The 20413-nt window shown below is 46.3% G+C and overlaps 1 protein-coding gene across 1 annotated transcript in view; it reads right to left on the bottom strand.

The window, feature by feature from the left end:
• Positions 1-4702: 4702 nt before the first annotated feature.
• Positions 4703-20413, bottom strand: part of st8sia1 (ST8 alpha-N-acetyl-neuraminide alpha-2,8-sialyltransferase 1) — a 20860-nt gene continuing 5149 nt past the window's right edge. Inside the window, exons 3-5 of the mRNA XM_056275994.1 lie at positions 15588-15697; positions 10685-10777; positions 4703-5183 (exon numbers count right to left, since the gene is read on the bottom strand). Coding sequence (XP_056131969.1) covers positions 4703-5183; positions 10685-10777; positions 15588-15697 — 684 coding nt within the window. The remainder of the gene's footprint in view (positions 5184-10684; positions 10778-15587; positions 15698-20413) is intronic.

Genomic DNA, 20413 nt, shown 5'->3' with positions numbered 1-20413 from the left:
TGATCATTTCACGTTCACGATTTAGCCAGGTGGCAGCAATTAACATTGCGTTATCTCCCTCGTTGTGTACTTTTTTTGGGACCTCCGACCTCCCGTACATCCCCCCCCCCCACATGCTCAGCCAGGGTTGCTCAAGTCGTACAGTTTGAGCTCGAGTAAAATGTGACGGACACAAAGGGGGGTGCTGCGGCACACAATAATACTGAAACGTGCATGGATAAGAAGACACGCTGGCCGCCGGCTCGCGGGTCTGACCCTTAGTCTAGCGGTTGGCGATGTCTCTTGCGGCGCGGGCGATACAGGTTCGCTTCCCGGCCGCGGCAGTTCCTGTGGTTGCGTTTTCCCTCGAATTCGCTACAATACTCTGAAAACAAGTATTTCTTCACTTTTTTCTTTTTCTTCTTTTTCTTCTTCTAGAAAGCGAGTCAAGGCAAACAAAACACATTCATATTTCATGTTCAGAACAACCAGCCATGGCGTAACGCCAAACACGGCCCAGTTCACGGTTAAATACAAGAAAGGAAACCCTCCTGGACACCCCGATCGCAGTCGGACTGAAGTCAGACGGTGTTCGCTGCTCGCGGACGGTCCTTTGTTTCGGACCATCGAGGGGGTTCCCTGCACCAGAGTAGTCGAGACAGTTTCAGGTAAGTCGTTCATCTCACACATCTCACTAAATTAACCCCACACAATACTTCCCTGCGACCGTGTAAACTTTTCTTTTTTTTTTAAACCACCGTTTTGTTCTGCCTCGCACCATTTTGGCTCTTTCGCGGAGGCCAAAGTAAATAATAACAAAAGAACTATTTACAGATACCACTCGACCGAGGTTTGATATTACGTCAGCGCTTCATTCATTACGCAACGTGCAGGACTCGTCAGCACCGCGGACATAGAAAAGAACACTGGCTGCGTCAAAACGGCACGAGGACGTGACGCCATATGAACAACTTCCTGTTTGCCACACGAAGGGGAAAAAACAACCGTCAACTTTAGATCTCGTCCTTCGGATGAGACGTTAAAACCAAAGTCTTGACTCGCTGTGGTCAGATCCAGATCCCATGGCAGGTATCGTAAAGAGTGTGGGGGGGGGGCGGTGTCCTGGCAGAACTCCCAACCTGACTCCCTCCATCTGGCCACCTAATCATCTCTGTGTGATTCGTTCAGTGATTCCTCCCTGTCCACCTCAAGCTGGTGTGTGGCGAGCGCTCTGATACAAAATGGCTGCCGTTGGTAGTGGTGAGTTCCCGCCTTCACTATGACCCGCTTTGGGCGTCTAGATAAAGCGCTATATACATGTAATCCATTATCAGTGACTCCGTTCTTGAAACATACACACCGTCAGGTTATACCGACCGAGGTGAAAAGTCACGACTAGCTGGTTGTAAAATCCTTGTTGCCCGATACCAACGTGTACATTTTCCTGTCTAAATTCGTAACCGAGTGGAAAAGCAAGGAGAGGACACTCTCCCCGCGCGACTCGCCCAACCTTTCTGCCCTGTTTCACCTCTCTGTCTATAGTACTGCTCACAGCAACATCCAAATCACTTGGTGATTTGAAGCGTTTATTGGCAACTTGTATCGAAAATGTGATGATGGCGATGTCGAGAGACAGAAAGACACACGCGTGGCCATGAAACAACAAAGGGCAGAGAATTTAGGGTGACGCGAAGACCTGCTGGCATATGTATTATCCGCTCGGGCTTGATATAATTGATGTAATCACGTGGGAAGTCTCACTGAGCATATGCTATATGGGCCCATTGCCGACTGCTGTTTTGGCATTTCTCTCCCCTTGGCTTTAACAAGAATCTGTACAAATTTGGTGACGTCCATTGGTAGAGTCCTTGACTGAGACTATGGGTTACACTCTTGCTTTCTATACATAATAATGGGTCCTGTTGGGAACTGTACAGCGCAGAACTGGTCTGGTCTTTTGTAACAATACAACTGGGGAACACATAGGGTATGGCCTTATTACTGAAGGCTTCTTCTGTTAACAATATGTTGAGGATAGTTTTTAATCCGTTGGTTTATATAGTATGTGACATAGTGAAACGCTGCGGTCGGAGATCTGATGGAGATCTGTAACAAACTGGTGAGCCGGGCAATGGACCTAATTTTTACCAGTTTTTTTTCCAAAAGATAAGCCTATCACAACAAAATGTCTTGTTTACACCACTTTAGAAATGGTCCAACATGAATTTGATGAGGGCATCAATAAGAAAATAAATAAAAAGAAAAGTCTAAAAAAATCTACTTGGTTTGAAACCAAAATCACACACACACACACATCCATCATGGCCACTTCAATACACACTGTGTCACAGTTCGGTCATCTACAATACTGGGTAGGAAGAAAAGAAGGTGCAGTCACAGTTAAATAAACTTTGTTGGTTTCGACAGTAACTCAATCTCCGTGCAGGTTTGGAGCGGAAATTGAGAGAGGACTCAGATAGCTTCTGTTTGCCTTAATTAACTCGGTGCAATAATATCCAGCTCATGCTACGACCCGGGTTTAGGATTAGACCTGCAACTGCTGACTCACCTAAGAATTTTCCATAATCTGTAAATCACTTTCACAGCTTATCCAAGCGGCAACTTGATACCGTGGGTTGATGATACGCATCGAAGCCGAGGGGGAAGGTCAAAATCAGAGTTCAGATAAAGACACGGCATATGACAAACTCATTGAAAATATCTACTGAATGCAATACTTCCTTTTGCCTTGGTACACCTATAAGGCACTGAACCATTTCTTTTAAGGAGAGAAAAGGAGTGGAAAGAGCATAAAATAAACCACCCCTATTATGTTCTGCACCATGTGAGAACTGTTTCAACGGATTGTTTTGTGGTACACTCCATGCACGTTGCATGCAGAACCAGCCTTTGCTGCAGTTTTAGAAATATGGTACAGTCATATGTAACACCCTTTAATGCAAGTTCAACAAAACAGTTAGCAGTCAAGTGATCCGCGTTGATCTGCAAACAGCCACCAAAAAAATAAATAAATAAAAAATTTTATTTACACCTATCAGCTTCTAAGTACACACAAGAACTCCCCCTGCTACTCCGGGGTGTGTGTATATTCCCTTGGGTGCCACTGATGAACACAACAAAAACAGTAAAACACACAGTATTTAAAAAGAAGGGGGGAAAAAAAACCACAGGCCGTCGGCCCGGTTGTCCCTGTACGCAAAACGCTGACGACAGCGGCTTACAAGTGACGGCGCTGGACGTGAGCAGGTGTCCAGCACCTGAAGGACAAAAGGAGTCGGCGTCCTCGTCATTCATAAAAATGCCCCGTTGTCACATTTTCGAAATCCCTTCTCGTCTTTGTTCTTGTTCGCAGCTTGAGAGTCTGAGGGCCACAACAGGATTGTATGAAAGAGGCCACTGTCTACTAGGCTTGGCACTTGGTAAGGATAGTCTAATGAACAAAGGAGGACTCAAGGACCCCGAAAGAAGTGGGATATGCTAGGTGTGTTTTTCTAAGGAAATCATACTAAGAGCAAAGGTGATAGCAAGACTATGGATGCGATGGATAATCTAAAATGAGGTACTTATGGTACTTGAAGATGGTGTTCCCATCCTTCACCTTTTTTTGTTTTTGTTTTTTGTTGCTTTTTTGTTGCTGCCATTGTTTTGTTTTGTGATTACAATTGTCCAAGTTTTCTCTTTTCTCTTCATATGGTCATCACAGTCGTCAAAAATGACAATATCAACGAATAATAAAACCGACTTCCAAAACTCACAGTTGGCTGACAAAAACGACAAGGGCGTACGTGAACACAGAGGAGTTTTCATCTTCCCTTTTTCCATGAAGGGTTACGGTTCAGTCTGGCTGTGCACCTAGAGCATCATATGAGGAAAGGTACATTGTGGTTAAGAGTCCGTTTCTAACGGCTCCATCGCTAAACCAAGCCCCACTTTGGCACCGGGAGATACCGATCAACGGCTTGGTTGAGGAAAGATGGAGAAAATCTTTTGACACACATCCGAGCTGCCGTTCTTATTTTTCTTTCTTCCTTCCGACTGCTTTCTTTTGTTCGTCTAAGTTCAGTCTTACTCAAGTGGCTACGTACCAAGCCTCCATTTCTTCTCTCCACATCTTTTTCTCTTTGTGTTCAGCCTGTTTTTCAGTGTGTCTTGTGTCTTGCTTCTCCGCTCCTTCTGTCTCTGTTTAACAAAGACGTCATGGGGCATTTTGGTCCAGCTGCCCCATATGTCAGTCAGATACAGTAGTCAGTGCACAAAACCATCCCCCACCAACAACCAACAACCCCCAAACCCTTTCACCCTTATTAGCCCCAGCTGAGACTGCACGCATGCACACACACACACACACACACATGCACACACACACACGCACACATGCACACTCTCAATCTCTCAGCAGTTGGTTGGGGGGCATAGATTTAAACATACAGCAGGTTAAGTACATGTATAAATGTTTTGTGTGTGTGTATGCATGTTTGTGCGTGTGTGTGTGTGTGTGTGTTGGGGGAGGGTGCAGGGGTGTGTTTAAACACAGCTGTGGCGCCACTTTTTCTGCCCCTTGTCAGTAAACTGTGCACGTGCACACGCATGCGTTGCGACACCACCTCCCGGCAGCACTCAAACCCAAATCCTCTCTTTATCCTCCTCTCTGCAACCCACCACGCTTCTTAGTTAGCGTGACCCTCGCTTTGCCTCGCCTGTTCTAACTCCCCCCAGCCTGCGGGGGGCAGCCTGTCAACCTCATGCGTAGCGTGCCACTCTTGTGAAGGTGCCAGAGCTGGACGAACTCCTCAGGCATGGCGTGGAACCATTTATACGGCAGGATGTTGTCGTAGTAATGGTGGCTGACCGGCTGCTCATCCAGGCCGACGGAAAACGGCCAGAAGCCATAGGCCGTCACCTCCTCGCATAGCCCCAGCGCCAGACTGACCAGGAACAGCCCTGTGGAGAGACGCCTGGCGTGTACGCCGCGGGCCTTCCAGAATTTTCCAACTGTGCGCAGGAACTCAGGGTTGGCAAAGAGCATCGTGAGGTTGGAGGAGGTGTCTGCCAGGGCGTAGTATGCCCGCAGCGATGGGTCAGTGCCTGGTTTCATGGAGAAGGCCGGCATATAGATGTAGCCTGAGCCGTAAGCCTTCATACTGTTGACGAAGGCTTTCCTCGACCACAGAAGGTTCTGGAACCTGAGACAGAGGGGGAAGAGCGAGAGCGAGAGGGGGGAGAGGGAGAGATGGATTATGCTGATGTGTGGGTTGATCAGTGTGGCATAACTGGATTACTTGTTTTACATGTTTTGTGTTACAAATATAAATAATCAAGATACACACACACACACTGCGTGAGAGTCCAGGATGTTGGGGGGGGGGGGGGCTATGGATTTTTGTTACAAAAATACAAACAAACAAAAAAAGAGAGAGAGAGTGGGATGTATCGAGGAAACGGCTTGTGTTCTATTATAACAGGTGTCTGAAATTCTGATTTGACCAGAAATGTAAAGCGCTTCGAGTGGCTGTTGCAGCTAGAAAAGCGCCATATAAAATGGAACTTGATAGATTGATTGAGCCTGAATGAACGGCGGCTTTTATTTTTTGACACGGAAGGAAGTTGAGTTTTGCGGTTGTCGCGTAGCGGCCACGAAGAAGAAGAAAAAAGTCATTCACGGAGAAGAAGAAAAACGACAAAAGGAGCTCACGACGGGAGCGTGCGGCGTGAGCCGCGCATGCGTGCTAATTGAGAGCCAGCTAGTCGCAATTAAACCAAAATTGGAGTGGGGAGAGCTTCATCTTGCTGGCCGTCTACAGGGAGGCCGCTGGCGGGCTAATTAATCCTAGTTTTGCTGTTAGAATTCATTGCTAGTTAGCATTCTGGTATTAGGCTAATGTTAAAACGGTTGGCTAATCACCCAGATTGCCTTGTGTAGTTTATCTGACGTGTAATTCTCTGTTAGCTTGAGGTTAGCCATGTTCTGTGCAACTAAGTACACGTGTATGGTTATATATCGATTTAATTTGGTAAAAGATGTAGAAAGTGAGTGACATTCATTTGGTTCATACCCGTAAAAGAATAATTAAGTAAAAGGATAAAACGAGCCTCATTTTCTGTACTTGTGGAATGGAATTAGCAGTAATGGCAGCGTTATTTATTTTTTCCCCTGTTTGCATTGTTAAGGTTTTCAACCTAACAACGCAATTATCAAAAAAGCTTGACAGTTGAAATAAGTCAATAAAAGAAGACTTAAAGAATGTTGCAGTTGGACTTGTGCCATACATTCCCTGTGGTTGACTAAGGCCTTTTTCAAGTTTGGGCAGGAGCTGAAGCAAATTCCCCTAAATTAGTTGACGCACACACGCCCACCAGCAGGGAAAATAAATCTACGAGCAAAATATTGGGCAATATTTGGCATGTGTTTGCATGCCAAACCAGATGAGACACATTGCGACAGTCCAATCATAACATTGTCCATACTTCCATAAAAATGTCAATTTTGAGACAACTTTTGAAACGTGACTCAGGTGTCCAAAGGAGTTGAATCAAGTGCAACTGGACTTGGTATATACTATATATATATATTTATATATTCATGGATATACACTACCGTTCAAAAGTTTGGGATCACATTGAAATGTCCATATTTTTGAAGGAAAAGCACTGTACTTTTCAATGAAGATAACTTTAAACTAGTCTTAACTTTAAAGAAATACACTCTATACATTGCTAATGTGGTAAATGACTATTCTAGCTGCAAATGTCTGGTTTTTGGTGCAATATCTACATAGGTGTATAGAGGCCCATTTCAAGCAACTATCACTCCAGTGTTCTAATGGTACAATGTGTTTGCTCATTGGCTCAGAAGGCTAATTGATGATTAGAAAACCCTTGTGCAATCATGTTCACACATCTGAAAACAGTTTAGTTCGATACAGAAGCTACAAAACTGACCTTCCTTTGAGCAGATTGAGTTTCTGGAGCATCACATTTGTGGGGTCAATTAAACGCTCAAAATGGCCAGAAAAAGAGAACTTTCATCTGAAACTCGACAGTCTATTCTTGTTCTTAGAAATGAAGGCTATTCCATGCGAGAAATTGCTAAGAAATTGAAGATTTCCTACACCGGTGTGTACTACTCCCTTCAGAGGACAGCACAAACAGGCTCTAACCAGAGTAGAAAAAGAAGTGGGAGGCCGCGTTGCACAACTGAGCAAGAAGATAAGTACATTAGAGTCTCTAGTTTGAGAAACAGACGCCTCACAGGTCCCCAACTGGCATCTTCATTAAATAGTACCCGCAAAACACCAGTGTCAACATCTACAGTGAAGAGGCGGCTGCGGGATTCTGGGCTTCAGGGCAGAGTGGCAAAGAAAAAGCCATATCTGAGACTGACCAATAAAAGAAAAAGATTAAGATGGGCAAAAGAACACAGACATTGGACAGAGGAAGACTGGAAAAAAGTGTTGTGGACGGATGAATCCAAGTTTGAGGTGTTTGGATCACAAAGAAGAACGTTTGTGAGACGCAGAACAAATGAAAAGATGCTGGAAGAATGCCTGACGCCATCTGTTAAGCATGGTGGAGGTAATGTGATGGTCTGGGGTTGCTTTGGTGCTGGTAAGGTGGGAGATTTGTACAGGGTAAAAGGGATTCTGAATAAGGAAGGCTATCACTCCATTTTGCAACGCCATGCCATACCCAGTGGACAGCGCTTGATTGGAGCCAATTTCATCCTACAACAGGACAATGACCCTAAACACACCTCCAAATTGTGCAAGAACTATTTAGAGCAGAAGCAGGCAGCTGGTATTCTATCGGTAATGGAGTGGCCAGCGCAGTCACCAGATCTGAACCCCATTGACCTGTTGTGGGAGCAGCTTGACCGTATGGTACGCAAGAAGTGCCCATCCAACCAATCCAACTTGTGGGAGCTGCTTCTGGAAGCGTGGGGTGCAATTTCTCCAGATTACCTCAACAAATTAACAGCTAGAATGCCAAAGGTCTGCAATGCTGTAATTGCTGCAAATGGAGGATTCTTTGACGAAAGCAAAGTTTGATGTAAAAAAAATCTTATTTCAAATACAAATCATTATTTCTAACCTTGTCAATGTCTTGACTCTATTTTCTATTCATTTCACAACATATGGTGGTGAATAAGTGTGACTTTTCATGGAAAACACAAAATTGTTTGGGTGATCCCAAACTTTTGAACGGTAGTGTATACCAAGTCCAGTTGCACTTGATTCAACTCCTTTGGATAACCATGACCTGGACGAATGAGAACATCCACAGACACGTGACTCTGGTGTGTTTCCATGAACTGGTTTTAACCAGTTGGATAACTCTTCAATCTCTGCAGAGGATTCTGTCAAAAACATTCACGAGAAAAATGGAGATGTTGTAAACAAGGATTATTCGCCACTGGGCAAACTCCCAAATAATGATTTGTGTGTTTTACTTTACTGCAAAATGTCAGGGTTTTCCCCATAATGTGGCATTTCCTTTCAGCTTTTCTTGTTCACAGTTTTTGAACATTTGCACTGAAATAGCTCGAGAGAAAGACAGAAACAGAAAGACAGACAGACATAAAGAGATGGAGAAACTCAGAGAGAGAGAGATAGGCGCAACAGGGATGTCAAATCAGTCTCTAAATATCAGTCTCATAAATTTATTGAGCATTAAATTTGGTGTTTAATGTTTTATAATTAAACTACTAAACCTGATGGAATAGTCCAGTTGTAACACTGTGCTACAGACTTCGCTGGTAGTGCACTAATAATGTATTACCATTACACTACCAAGTCTGTGACACTTGTGAAACAATCAAGTTGATGAAGGCAATCGAGTACTTTGCTCGGCTGAGGATGGCTTCAGTTATCGTATCATATTTTGATTTTGATATACTTTATTAATCCCCGTGGGGAAATTGTGCCCTGCATTTAACCCATCCTAGCTGTGTAGCTAGGAGCAGTGGGCAGCCACCGTGCAGAGCCCGGGGACCAACTCCAGTTCATCTTGCCATGCCTCGGTCAGGGGCACAGGCAGGAGTACTAACCCTAACGGGCATGGATTTTTGATGGTGGGGGAACCCAGAGCACCCGGAGGAAACCCACCACAGACACGGGGAGAATATGCAAACTCCACACAGAGGACGACCTGGGATGACCCCCAAGGTTGGACTAACCCAGGACCCCTTCTTGCTGTGAGGCGACAGCGCTAACCACTGGGCCACCGTGCCGCCCATACTGCAGCCAAAACAGGCAGGACAACAGCTTATTCCAACGAAACAATTTATTAGAATAATCAGCACGACGTATCAAACTCATACTGATCAGGTACAATCTATAATGAGCAGCAATGTAATGATCAAGGCACAAAGGAGTGAGGTAGTGAAAATATTCCGGTGTAGGAGTGAAAGGTGAGAGGATGGGTGGAGAGTACCACTGCACCTATACTGTTACAGTAAAGGTGAGAACATGGGCGGAGATTATCTGTGAGGTTCAGCAGGGAATCATGGGTATTGCAGGCTATGGGTGGCTGGGCAGCTCCTACAATAGTATATAGAGCCAACGTATCCATTATCCAAGCCGCTTATCCCAGTCGGGGTCGCGAGGATGCTGGAGCCATCCCAGCAGTCATTGGGCAGCAGGCAGGGAGACACCCTGGACAGACCGTCAGGCCGTCACAGGGCCAACACACACATACACACACACACACACATTCACACCAAGGGACAATTTAGTATGGCCGATTCACCTGGCCTACAAGTCTTTGGACTGTGGGAGAAAACCCACACAGACAAGGGGAGAACATGGAAACTCCACACAGAGGATGACCTGGGATGACCCATAGTTCGAACCCAGGACCTTCTTGCTGTGAGGCGATCATGCTAGCCACTGTGCTGCTGAGCCAATGCATGAAATGCACAAATGCCACATCGAGATGGGGAAACGTGAGCTATGAGTTCAAGCTAAGCTATGAGAATATGTCAAACAAAAATATTTGCAGCTTGTGATCATTTGGTATACCATGGCCTATTTAAATCACGGCCTCTGATTTGAGCAACAAATGGGGCTTGCTTTATAGCCTGGCAGAAAGCAACCCATCGCAGTCTATTTCTACATATCTCAACACTGACTCCAGTACCAAAACCACAATGTGGCTGTGGTCAAAAGCTTGACTTTCATTGTTAAATGGTAAATGGGCTGCATTTATATAGCGGTTTTCTAGTCTACCGACCACTGTGTACGCCTCACATTCCCCCATTCACACACATTCATACACTGATGGTGGAGGCTGCCATGCAAGGCACCAACCTGCTCATCAGGAGCAGTTAGGGGTTCAGTGTCTTGCTCAAGGACACTTCAGCACACTCCCGGGAGGAGCCGGGGCTCAAACCAGCAACCTTTCAATTACTAGACGACTCGCTCTGCCTCCTGAGCCGTGCCACCCCATTTCACCGGACGTAAGGATTTGTTCACCTTAGACAGCTTGTGTCAGAATCTGCTGTAAAGGTCTGAATGTGAACTTTTTTCTTTTTTCTTTTTATAAATCGGTGGCAACTTCACAAAGACACCATTGTAAATATTCATTTTACTGCCAGGCAATGACTTTGATACCGATGATCTGTTCTTTGTCAGTGATTAGTTACAGACTATGAAGATCATATTGATCTTCTACAAGAAGGGAGGTTTACCTTTTCTCAATGATGCTGGGGTTAGCTGTCACCAAGTGTGTTCTGCTTCCCACATCCACCACATATTCCTTAGAAAGTGGTGGAAGATTACACCTAGATAAGAGAAAAACACACACACAAGGTAAGATACAACATATGTATGCACACACACTCTGGTACACATAGATACTCACGCATACTATACATGCAAACAAGAAAACATACAGGGGCACATGCACAGACACACACAAAAGCTCATACACATACACACTGTTAGATTACAATATACAAACAAGGAATTTGTTACCCTCATGGCTCAGATGCACTCCCCCCCCCTCCCCCATTTTCTCCCTAACTGTACCCGGCCAATTACCCCACTCTTCCGAGCTGTCCCGGTCACTGCTCCACCCCCTCTGCCAATCCAGGGAGGGCTGCAGACTACCACATGCCTCCTCCGATACATGTGGAGTCGCCAGCTGCTTATTTTCACCTGACAGTGAGGAGTTTCACCAGGGGGATGTAGCACGTGGGAGGATCACGCTATTCCCCCCTCCCCAGTACCCCCTCCCCCCTGTGAACAGGTGCCCCGACCGACCAGAGGAGGCGCTAGTGCAGCGACCAGGACACATACCCACATCCAGCTTCCCACCCGCCGACACAGCCAATTGTGTGTGTAGGGACGCCCGACCAAGCCGGAGGTAACACGGGGATTCAAACCGGCGGTAGACAATGGAATAGACCGCTACACTACCCGGACGCCCGGCTCAGACAAACTTAAAGCGGCAACTGACATGTCTTATTTGATGCCTCTATGGTGCACTGCTGGCAGAAGACGGGTCATTTGCGGCAGCAGAAACCCATAAAAGACCACCGTGACTTGGTCATTCCGCTTGTCTGACGATGCCCCAGAATCGAGACAAGTTCAGGGTAGGCGTCTCAGGCGTGTCAAGGCAGTCTGACACGCCAATTAATGCTTTCGGTGCACATTCAGCCATTGGAACCAACCGGTGCACTTCAAAATGCACGTGTTAGACTTAGGCAACCCTTAGGAAGGGTGGCCACCCCACCTGGTTTGTCCCGGATTGCTCTGGATTTTCATCTGTCCCGGAGAAAAATGAATTCAATTCAAGGACACAAATGGTCCCGGAGTCCACATTGCATTATTTGCTTTAGACTGCTCCCAGACTGCTTGTCAGTGTCATTCTTGATAGAATTTTACCCAATCAAACCAATTTCTAGACAAAGAGCGCGTTTCATTGGTTCTGACTTATATCCTCTGCCTAGCAACAGTGCGTGCAGAATGCCGCACCCTGATGACAGACTGTAGGCGGCTCGGCGAGTGACTCCTTGAAACAAATCACACGTTAAGTTGATTCAATTTCCAGCTAATAAAATCTGCACGACTGATGCTTTAGTGACTTACTTTAGTATCTGCTTAAGTCAGAGAGTACTGCTGGCATTGTGTGTGGCTGCCGCTTTTCCCTCTCATAGCCCCCCTTCCCATCCACCCCTGTATCTTTGTGTTATTGTAAAGCGACTTTGAGTGTTAGAAAAGTGCTATATAAGATTTATTTATTATTATTATTATTATTATTATTACTAAAATTCACTGCTCTCATGTTATGTATATATAGACACACACACACACACACACACACAAGGGTACTGCTGAAAACAAGAAGTGACAAGCCATTTATAAAGTGCACTCTCCTCTCCCTCAATACTGATGGCTGATGTGCCCTTGAGCAAGGCACTTAACCCGCAACCAACTAACAAACAACCAGTTAGTTCCGTGCAAACGGTGGCTTTGTCATGGTTTTATAATCTGACGACTCGGGACGGCAGCCACGGCACTTTCTCAACTCCTAAACGTGAAGTGCCGACTGACTAAAACATAGCACATATCGTTGGGTTTTACTGAATACACGCTTACAACCTGATCTGGGATCCCAGGACAAAGGTGACTTGAGATATAACCCAATTTTCTCCACTCCACATTACAGGGGCCCTGTTGGGATTTACTCTGGTATCCTCATCAATTAAAAGAGCCACAGTACAACGGCTGTTTGATCACTCAAACAGGACAACACCTTTCTGTTCTATTTATGAAATTCCCTGTATTTCACAAAAGCCCAGATGAGAACCCGGCCTCAGAAACATTCATTGTGTTTACTTCACATCCTTGTGAGAGACAAGACACTTCTAAAGATGTAGTGACATCTCTCTCCTCTTCACTGTGGCACTTTTTTTTTTTTACAGCTTCTCTCTTTCACCATTCAACCCAGCCACTGAGGATACACAAGCCAGTGCATTCTTAGTGCTGGTCCCAAGCTCAGATAAATGGGGAGGGTTGCGTCAGGAAGGGCATCCAGTGTAAAACCTTTGCCAAATCAAATATGCGGATCATAAATCAGATTTCCACACCGGATTGGTCAAGGCCTGGGTTACCAACGACCGCCACCGGTACTGTTGGCCAGCAGGGTGCAGGTGGAAACTATGCTACTGTTGGGCGAAGGAGAAGGAGAGGGGGAAAGCATATGCAGAGGAAGCGGGAGAGGAGGAAGGGTAGAAAGAAGTATGGAGGTGAGAGTTGGAACTTCGAATGTTGGCACTATGACTGGTAAAGGGAGAGAGCTGGCTGATATGATGAAGAGAAGGAAGGTAGATATACTGTGTGCAAGAGACCAGGTGGAAGGGGTGTAAGGCCAGGAGCATCGGAGGTGGGTTCAAACTCTTCTACCATGGTGCTGATGTGAGGAGAAATGGGGTAGGGGTAATTCTGAAGGAAAAGTACGTCAAGAGTCTGCTGGAGCTGAAGAGTGTCGGACAGAGTGATAAGTATGAAGCTAGAAATCGAAGGTGTATTGATGAGTGTTATCAGCACATATGCTCCGCAAGTTGGGTGGGAGATTTCGGGAAGAGACAGAAGAATTCTGGAGTGAGTTGGATGAAGTAGTGGAGAGGGTACCCAAGGAGGAGAGAGTGGTGATTGGAGCGGACTTCAATGGACATGTTGCTGAAGGGAACAGAGGTGATGAGGAGGTGATGGGAAGGTATGGGTCAAGGAGAGAAATGTGGAAGGACAGATGGTGGTGGATTTTGCGAGAAGGATGGAAATGGCTGTGGTGAATACATATTTCAAGAAGAGGGAGGAATACAGGGTGACATACAAGAGTGGAGGAAAGTGCACACAGATGGACTATATCTTGTAGAAGGCGCCATCTAAAAGGGTTTGGAGACTGCAAGGTGGTGACAGGGGAGAACGTAGCTAGGCAGCATCGGATGGTGGTCTGTAGGACAACTTTGGAGACCAAGAAGAGGAAGCCAGTGAAGGCAGAGCCAAAGATCAAATGGTGGAAGTTGAAGAAGGAAGACTGTTGTTTGGAGTTCAGGGAGGAGTTAAGACAGGCACTGGGTGGTTGTGAAGAGTTGCTGGATGGCCGGGCAACCACTGCAGAAATAGTGAGGGAGACAGCTAGGAAGGTACTTGGCGTGTCATCAGGACAGAGGAAGGAAGACGAGGAGACTTGGCAGTGGATTGAGGAAGTACAGCAAAGTATACAGAGAAAGAGGTTGGTAAAGAAGAAGTGGGATAGTAAGAGAGATGAAGAAAGTAGACAGGAATGAGCACAAGGAGATGCAGCGTAACGTGAAGAGAGAGGTGGCGAAGGAAAAGGCGTATGGTGAGTTGTATGGGAGGCTAGACACTAAGGACGGAGAAAAGGACTTCAAAGAAAGTTGAATCAGTTCATCTGGACGGTATCCAGATGAACTGATTCAACTTGCTTTGATTTTCTTATCTGGATTATTGAGCATGCATAAAGACAAGAGAAGGACTTGTACCGATTGGCTAGAAAGAGGGGCCGAGCTAGGAAGGATGTGCAGCAGGTTAGGGCGATCAAGGATAGAGATGGAAATGTGCTGACAAGTGAGGAGAGTGTGCTGAGAAGGTGGAAGGAGTACTTTGAGGGGCTGATGAATGAGAAGGTTGGATGATATGGGGATATTGAATCAGGAAGTGCGGTGGATTAGCAAGGAGGAAGTGAGGGCACCTATGAAGAGGATGAAGAGTGGAAAGGTGGTTGGTCCAGATAACATACCTGTGGAGGCATGGAGGTGTTTACGAGAGATGGCAGTGGGGTTTTAAACTAGATCGTTTAACACAATCTTGGAAAGTGAGAGGATGCCTGAGGAGTGGAGAAGAAGCATACTGGTACCGATTTTCAAGAATAAGGGTGATGGGCAGAACTGCAGCAGCTACAGAGGTATAAAGTGGATCAGCCACAGCATGAAGATATGGGAAAGAGTAATACTAGAAGCTAGGTTAAGAGGAGAGGTGATGATTAGCGAGCAGCAGTATGGTTTGTTTCATGCCACGAAAAAGCACTACAGATGCGATATCTGCTCTGAGAATGTTGATGGAGATGTATAGAGCCAGTCATTCCTTAAAGCCTCTTCCCCTCTTTCCTCATCGTTCATCCTGTTGTCACTGCCATTACTGTTCACTGCCATCTATTTCTTTCCTTCCATCTGTCTCTTGCTATCTGTAGGTTTGGGCTTCTAGGCCTAAGCATTTTCTCTTGTTCTTTACTGCGTCTCTCTCTCTCTCTCTCTCTCTCTCACTCTGCCTGTCTCTCTCTTGCTCTCTCTCTCGCTCTCTCTCTCCTCCTCCTCTTGGCTAGACGTGACACCAACTCTCATTATTTCTGATGGCTAATAGTCTTTGGCTGCTTTTATAGACGCAGGCAAGTGTGGTGCAGCCAAATCACCTTTGGACAAGCAGTGAACCAGACGTAGTCATGCATGTAAGGGCAGACATACAAGCGAGTGCACACACACACACACACACACACACACACACACACACACACACACACACACACACACACACACACACACACACACACAGTTCTTTGTCTCTCACCGAAAGATGAAGTCAGTTTGATCAATGTCCCGTCCACAGCGGCTGTGCCTGAGGACCCCACCATTGCCCACAACAGCACACCTCTTCAGGGGCAGCTGCAGAGGATTGTCCTGAGCAGAGATAAACACCAGCGCCTGTTAGTTGCACTGATCTTGTGAACAGGAAACATATCAGTGTTTCCCTCCCCCTCCTCTATGTGTGTGTGTGCGTGTGTAAAAACATGTTGTACACCCAGCAGCAGATGCGTGTGCGTAGACACACACACACACACACACACACACACACACACACACACACACACACACACACACACACACACACACACAAATATATTCATTAACTCTCTGTCTGTCTGTCAGATTGGTCTACCAATATCCTATTTTCAGCTAATTGCAGCACTAGCGCTAACAAGTAATTTCCTGCCATGGCTTTATCTGCTTACGGGCAAAGCAGGAAGGACAGAGACATACAAGCGTAGGAAAAGGTCAAAATCAAATGGGGGTCATGCTGTTCCCTTTCTGTTCTGAGGTACAGGAAAAAGGATATAAAAGTGGAGAAGGCAGATCTTCACCAGGCGTAGGTACATATCTCCCTTCTCTGGTGTTTGGACTTGGCAACAAAACAACCCTCTCTTTCTTTCTTTCTTTCTTTCTTTCTTTAGCCTTCTGGGCAGGGGAAACGCACACACAGACAGAAAAACCAGTGTTTTTTCCTGCCATTATAAGACTTTTGCACATTGCCAAAGTCAATTGAAAGGGAAATAAGGGGGGAGGGGGTTAATATGCAGCGCTCAAGCTAAAAAATAAAAAAAAACCTAATAAAAACGTTTAACCTGTCTGTCTGCGGCTGGTCGCGGTTTTCATATGAAACGAATCAAGGCGAGTGGCTGCTCTGCTGATTGACTGATTCATAAAACAGCGGGGAGAAAACATGACTCAGCCATGGGAGTGTTTTGTTGTAGCTGCTGAGAGGATTTCCAGTCGTGACTGTGATTAAAATGGTCTTGAAGTTGTATTTTCATAGTGGAGTTTTAACATGGGAGACTAAGGCCTGGCGGCCTGTCCAGGGTGTCTCCCCGCCTGCCTCCCGATGACCGCTGCGATAGGCTCCAGCATCCATCCCCGCGACCCAGAGAGCAGGATAAGCGGTTTGGATAATTAGGGCACACCTACCCTGTTGTCTTTAGGCTAAATCTCACCCTTGGCTAAAAAGACTGATTTTTTTTTTTTTAAAGAAACATCTTGAAACAAGTGAAAATATGTCCAGGGATCAATTAATTGTTGAGGTGGTTTAGGTCTCAGAGGTAGCGCACTTTTTTGACATTTTTTTTCTTACTATATAATAGTAATTAGTCGTCAGCTTTACATCCTCCTCATCGTATTCTTCATATATTTTATAATTCTGTTATCCTCTCTATGTTGTAGTCTGTAAAGAGAGAGAGACCCCTCCTCTGTTGCTCTCCCTGGGGTTTTCCCCCCCGTTAAAGGTTTTTTTTAGGGGGGTTTTCCTTATCTGATGCGAGGGTCTAAGGACAGGATGTTGTGTTACTGTAAAGCCCCCCTGAGGCAAATTTGTAACTTGTGATATTGAGCTATGTAAATAAAACTGACTCGACTATGGCAACGCAAAAATTCAACAACTTTCAACCGGGGAAGATAAATAGCCTTGATTTGACCCATTCTTCTTCATGATCATACAAACACAACACATGTATTTCCATCCATCTTTCAAATACTCTATGATAAAGCCTGGCTAGCCCGTACACACACACACCCATCATGGTTAAATTGCATCAGGCGATAGTGACACCAGATCCTGTCTGTGTTACTGTAAATGTCTTTTCTTGTGGCTCTGCACTGTGTTCACATATGGCCCCCTCTTCATCATCATAACATTCATTACTGAGGCCACTCAATTCCATTTCCTCATGTTGCAAAGGCCAACTCTTTTCTTTTTTTTTAAAGCCTTGGCATATCCACCGTTGGCGGCACAGATGAACTCAGAATACACATACCCACTCATACTCATGCACAAATGTGCATGCACACACACACACACACACACACACACACACACACACACACACGCTCATCTCTATGGCACTTGCTCCAGGCAGGGTCTCTGCTGGACCGTGACTGGAGGGCTGAAGCACAGATACTAATGCCGTCCCAGTAACCACTAAAGAGGGGGGAACCAGTGAGCTGAGACGGGTCCGAAATGTAAGTGGAGGAAAGTTACTGCTGTAGCACATGGCCTGTCTCTGGCCACTTTCAAAATCTACTGTTAGTGAAAATGAAAGTAATTTGAACTTGTATATCAAAATGTATATATACATGTTAAAATGACACTTTTTCCAGACTTTGGCTCAGGGGGATGCGTGATGACAGCGGCTGGGGCAAGATGACTGTCAACAAGGACATGCCCAACCTACCTCTTCACTCTTCACAAAAGAAAAAAATATCACTCTGTGAGGCGTCCGGGTAGCGTGGTGGTCTATTCCGTTGCCTACCAACTCGGGGATCGCCGGTTTGAATCCCCGTGTTACCTCCGGCTCGGTCGGGCGTCCCTGCAGACACAATTGGCCATGTCTCCGGGTGGGAAGCAGGATGTGGGTATGTGTCCTGGCTGCTGCACTAGCGCCTGCTCTGGTCAGTCGGGGCGTCTGTTCAGGGGTGAAGGGGAACTGGGTGGAATAGCGTGATCCTCTCATGCACTATGTCCCCCTGGCGAAACTCCTCAAGGACAGGTGATAAAAACCGGCTGGTGACTCCATGTGTATCAGAGGAGGCATGTGGTAGTCTGCAGCCCCCCCCCCACCCCCAGACTGGCAGAGGGGGTGGAGCAGCAAGTGGGATGGCTCGGAAGAGTGGGGTAATTGGCCGGATACAATTGGGGAGAAAAAGGGGGGAATATATATATATATAATCACTCTGTGAGATGATGAGTACATAGGACGTGAAGTCTCATGGATGAGGATTAAATCCACCATCTTTTCATAATTTCTGAAAATGGTTCGATGTGCTTTGGACACTTTCCCGTGCTCCCCACACCAATTTAGGGACCACATGTGATTTTTAAGTCTTGTTTGGTGTTATCAAACAGTGATATTTGTGTATACACTCAATGAATGAAGTGAGCTGATGAAATGCTCCCACCACAACCCTATCAATCAATTCGCAAAAACAATCTGACCTCAAAAAAATAGGCACGGCTGGAGAAACAAAGGATTGTGGGAAGCTGCTGTACTGTGCATTGATAAGCGTACAGAGACTGTGTGTGAGTCGTTAGGAAAACCAGCAACAAACCGCTAATTGGCACATTCTTTGGCAGGTGCCCATTTTTGTGTCATGGACACGATCAATACCACCTTGTATGGTGTGCCAGAGGACAGAGGAATCACAGCCCTGAGAGCGAGAGAGAGAGAGGGGAGAGTGACAGAGAGAGAGGGGAGAGCAGAGAGGGGAGAGCGACAGAGAGAGAGAGAGGGGGGGGGGGGAGACTGCAAATGTGTGCTTGTTACACAAAGAGAAAAAGAAAGAGAAAGACAGGAGTGAGTGAAAGAGAAAGTGAGAAGGAGGATGAAGAACGACCATTAACCCCCCACACACACACACACACAGGTGAATTTCCCATCCACAAAACGTGTGGTTTTAACCTGATCTCTCTTTCCTCGTTTGGCCTGTTCTTTATCTAGTCCTCCTCACTTCCTCAATCCATCACACACCATGAATAAACAGACCTTCTCCACTTCACGCCTTCAAATTACCATCAGCTGTTGGTCGCATTTACCGACCAGGGATTTGCACCGCCCGTTTGTATTGGGGGCAAGAGGGATTATCTCTTGTTTGTGTCATGCACATAACATCTCCGCCTGCTGAGGAAATGCAGCTCCAGGATGTGGCACGGCCTAATCCACACACGCCAACACTTGAAAGGAGCCTGGTAGCCTTCGACTCGGTGCACACACACACACACACACACACACACACACACACACACACACACACACACACACACACACACACACACGGCGTGCATGATTATAACCACAGGGGGTTTGTATGTGCGGTACTACCCAGCCTGTTTCTGCAGAGCGCTGTGTGCTCTCTACGGGACGGTAGACAAGAAACAATAACATTTGCCTATCCTGCTCCAGTTCCCCCTGCCAACCTCGACAAGGCTCCCCCGAGGGGTATGTGGCTCCCACCGCCTTTTTCCATTTCTCCTTCGGCCCGTTAACACCTCCTCTAGCTTGGGGAGGGAGAGACAGGCCCGGGTCCTAACGGCTTAGCGGTGAGCGCAGTGAAACCCCGCTGGTTGATGACAGCCACAGGAACCGAATTTAATTTGCCCACAACTTTAAATTACTCTTCATCACAACCGTGAAAGGCCCACCGGCGTGATACACGGGGACGGTTGCAGGGACGGGGACGCCGTCACGTTCCCTCTAAATTGACTGGGAGGAAGCCGAACGCGGTAATGACCGGTTGTCTGAATGGGGGGGGGTGAGGTGAAAATGAGCACGGCCCTTCCTTGCAATAACTCCAATCACAACACGCCGAATAAAATGCTGAACAAAACCGACTTGGTAGGTCGACGATGCACGAAGACACCCGGACTGACAGTCACGATGAGCGGTGGACAGGTCTGCATCTCAGATCTGCGTTTACACCGATTTCGATGACGCTATGTGATACCCGCTCAAATATATGGGAATCAAAATAGCACACGAAACCTGCTTCCATGTTACCGTGGATACTCATTATCTTCAATTCTGACTTGTCACTAAGTGTCCAAGTCAGAAAGACATGTTGAGTTCCATCCAT

This window comes from Lampris incognitus, chromosome 3 (assembly GCF_029633865.1).
Source record: "Lampris incognitus isolate fLamInc1 chromosome 3, fLamInc1.hap2, whole genome shotgun sequence".
In the NCBI taxonomy this organism is placed as follows: Eukaryota; Metazoa; Chordata; class Actinopteri; order Lampriformes; family Lampridae; genus Lampris; species Lampris incognitus.
The sequence above is the reverse complement of the archived record's forward strand: the minus strand, read 5'-3'. Positions and strand labels throughout refer to the sequence as shown.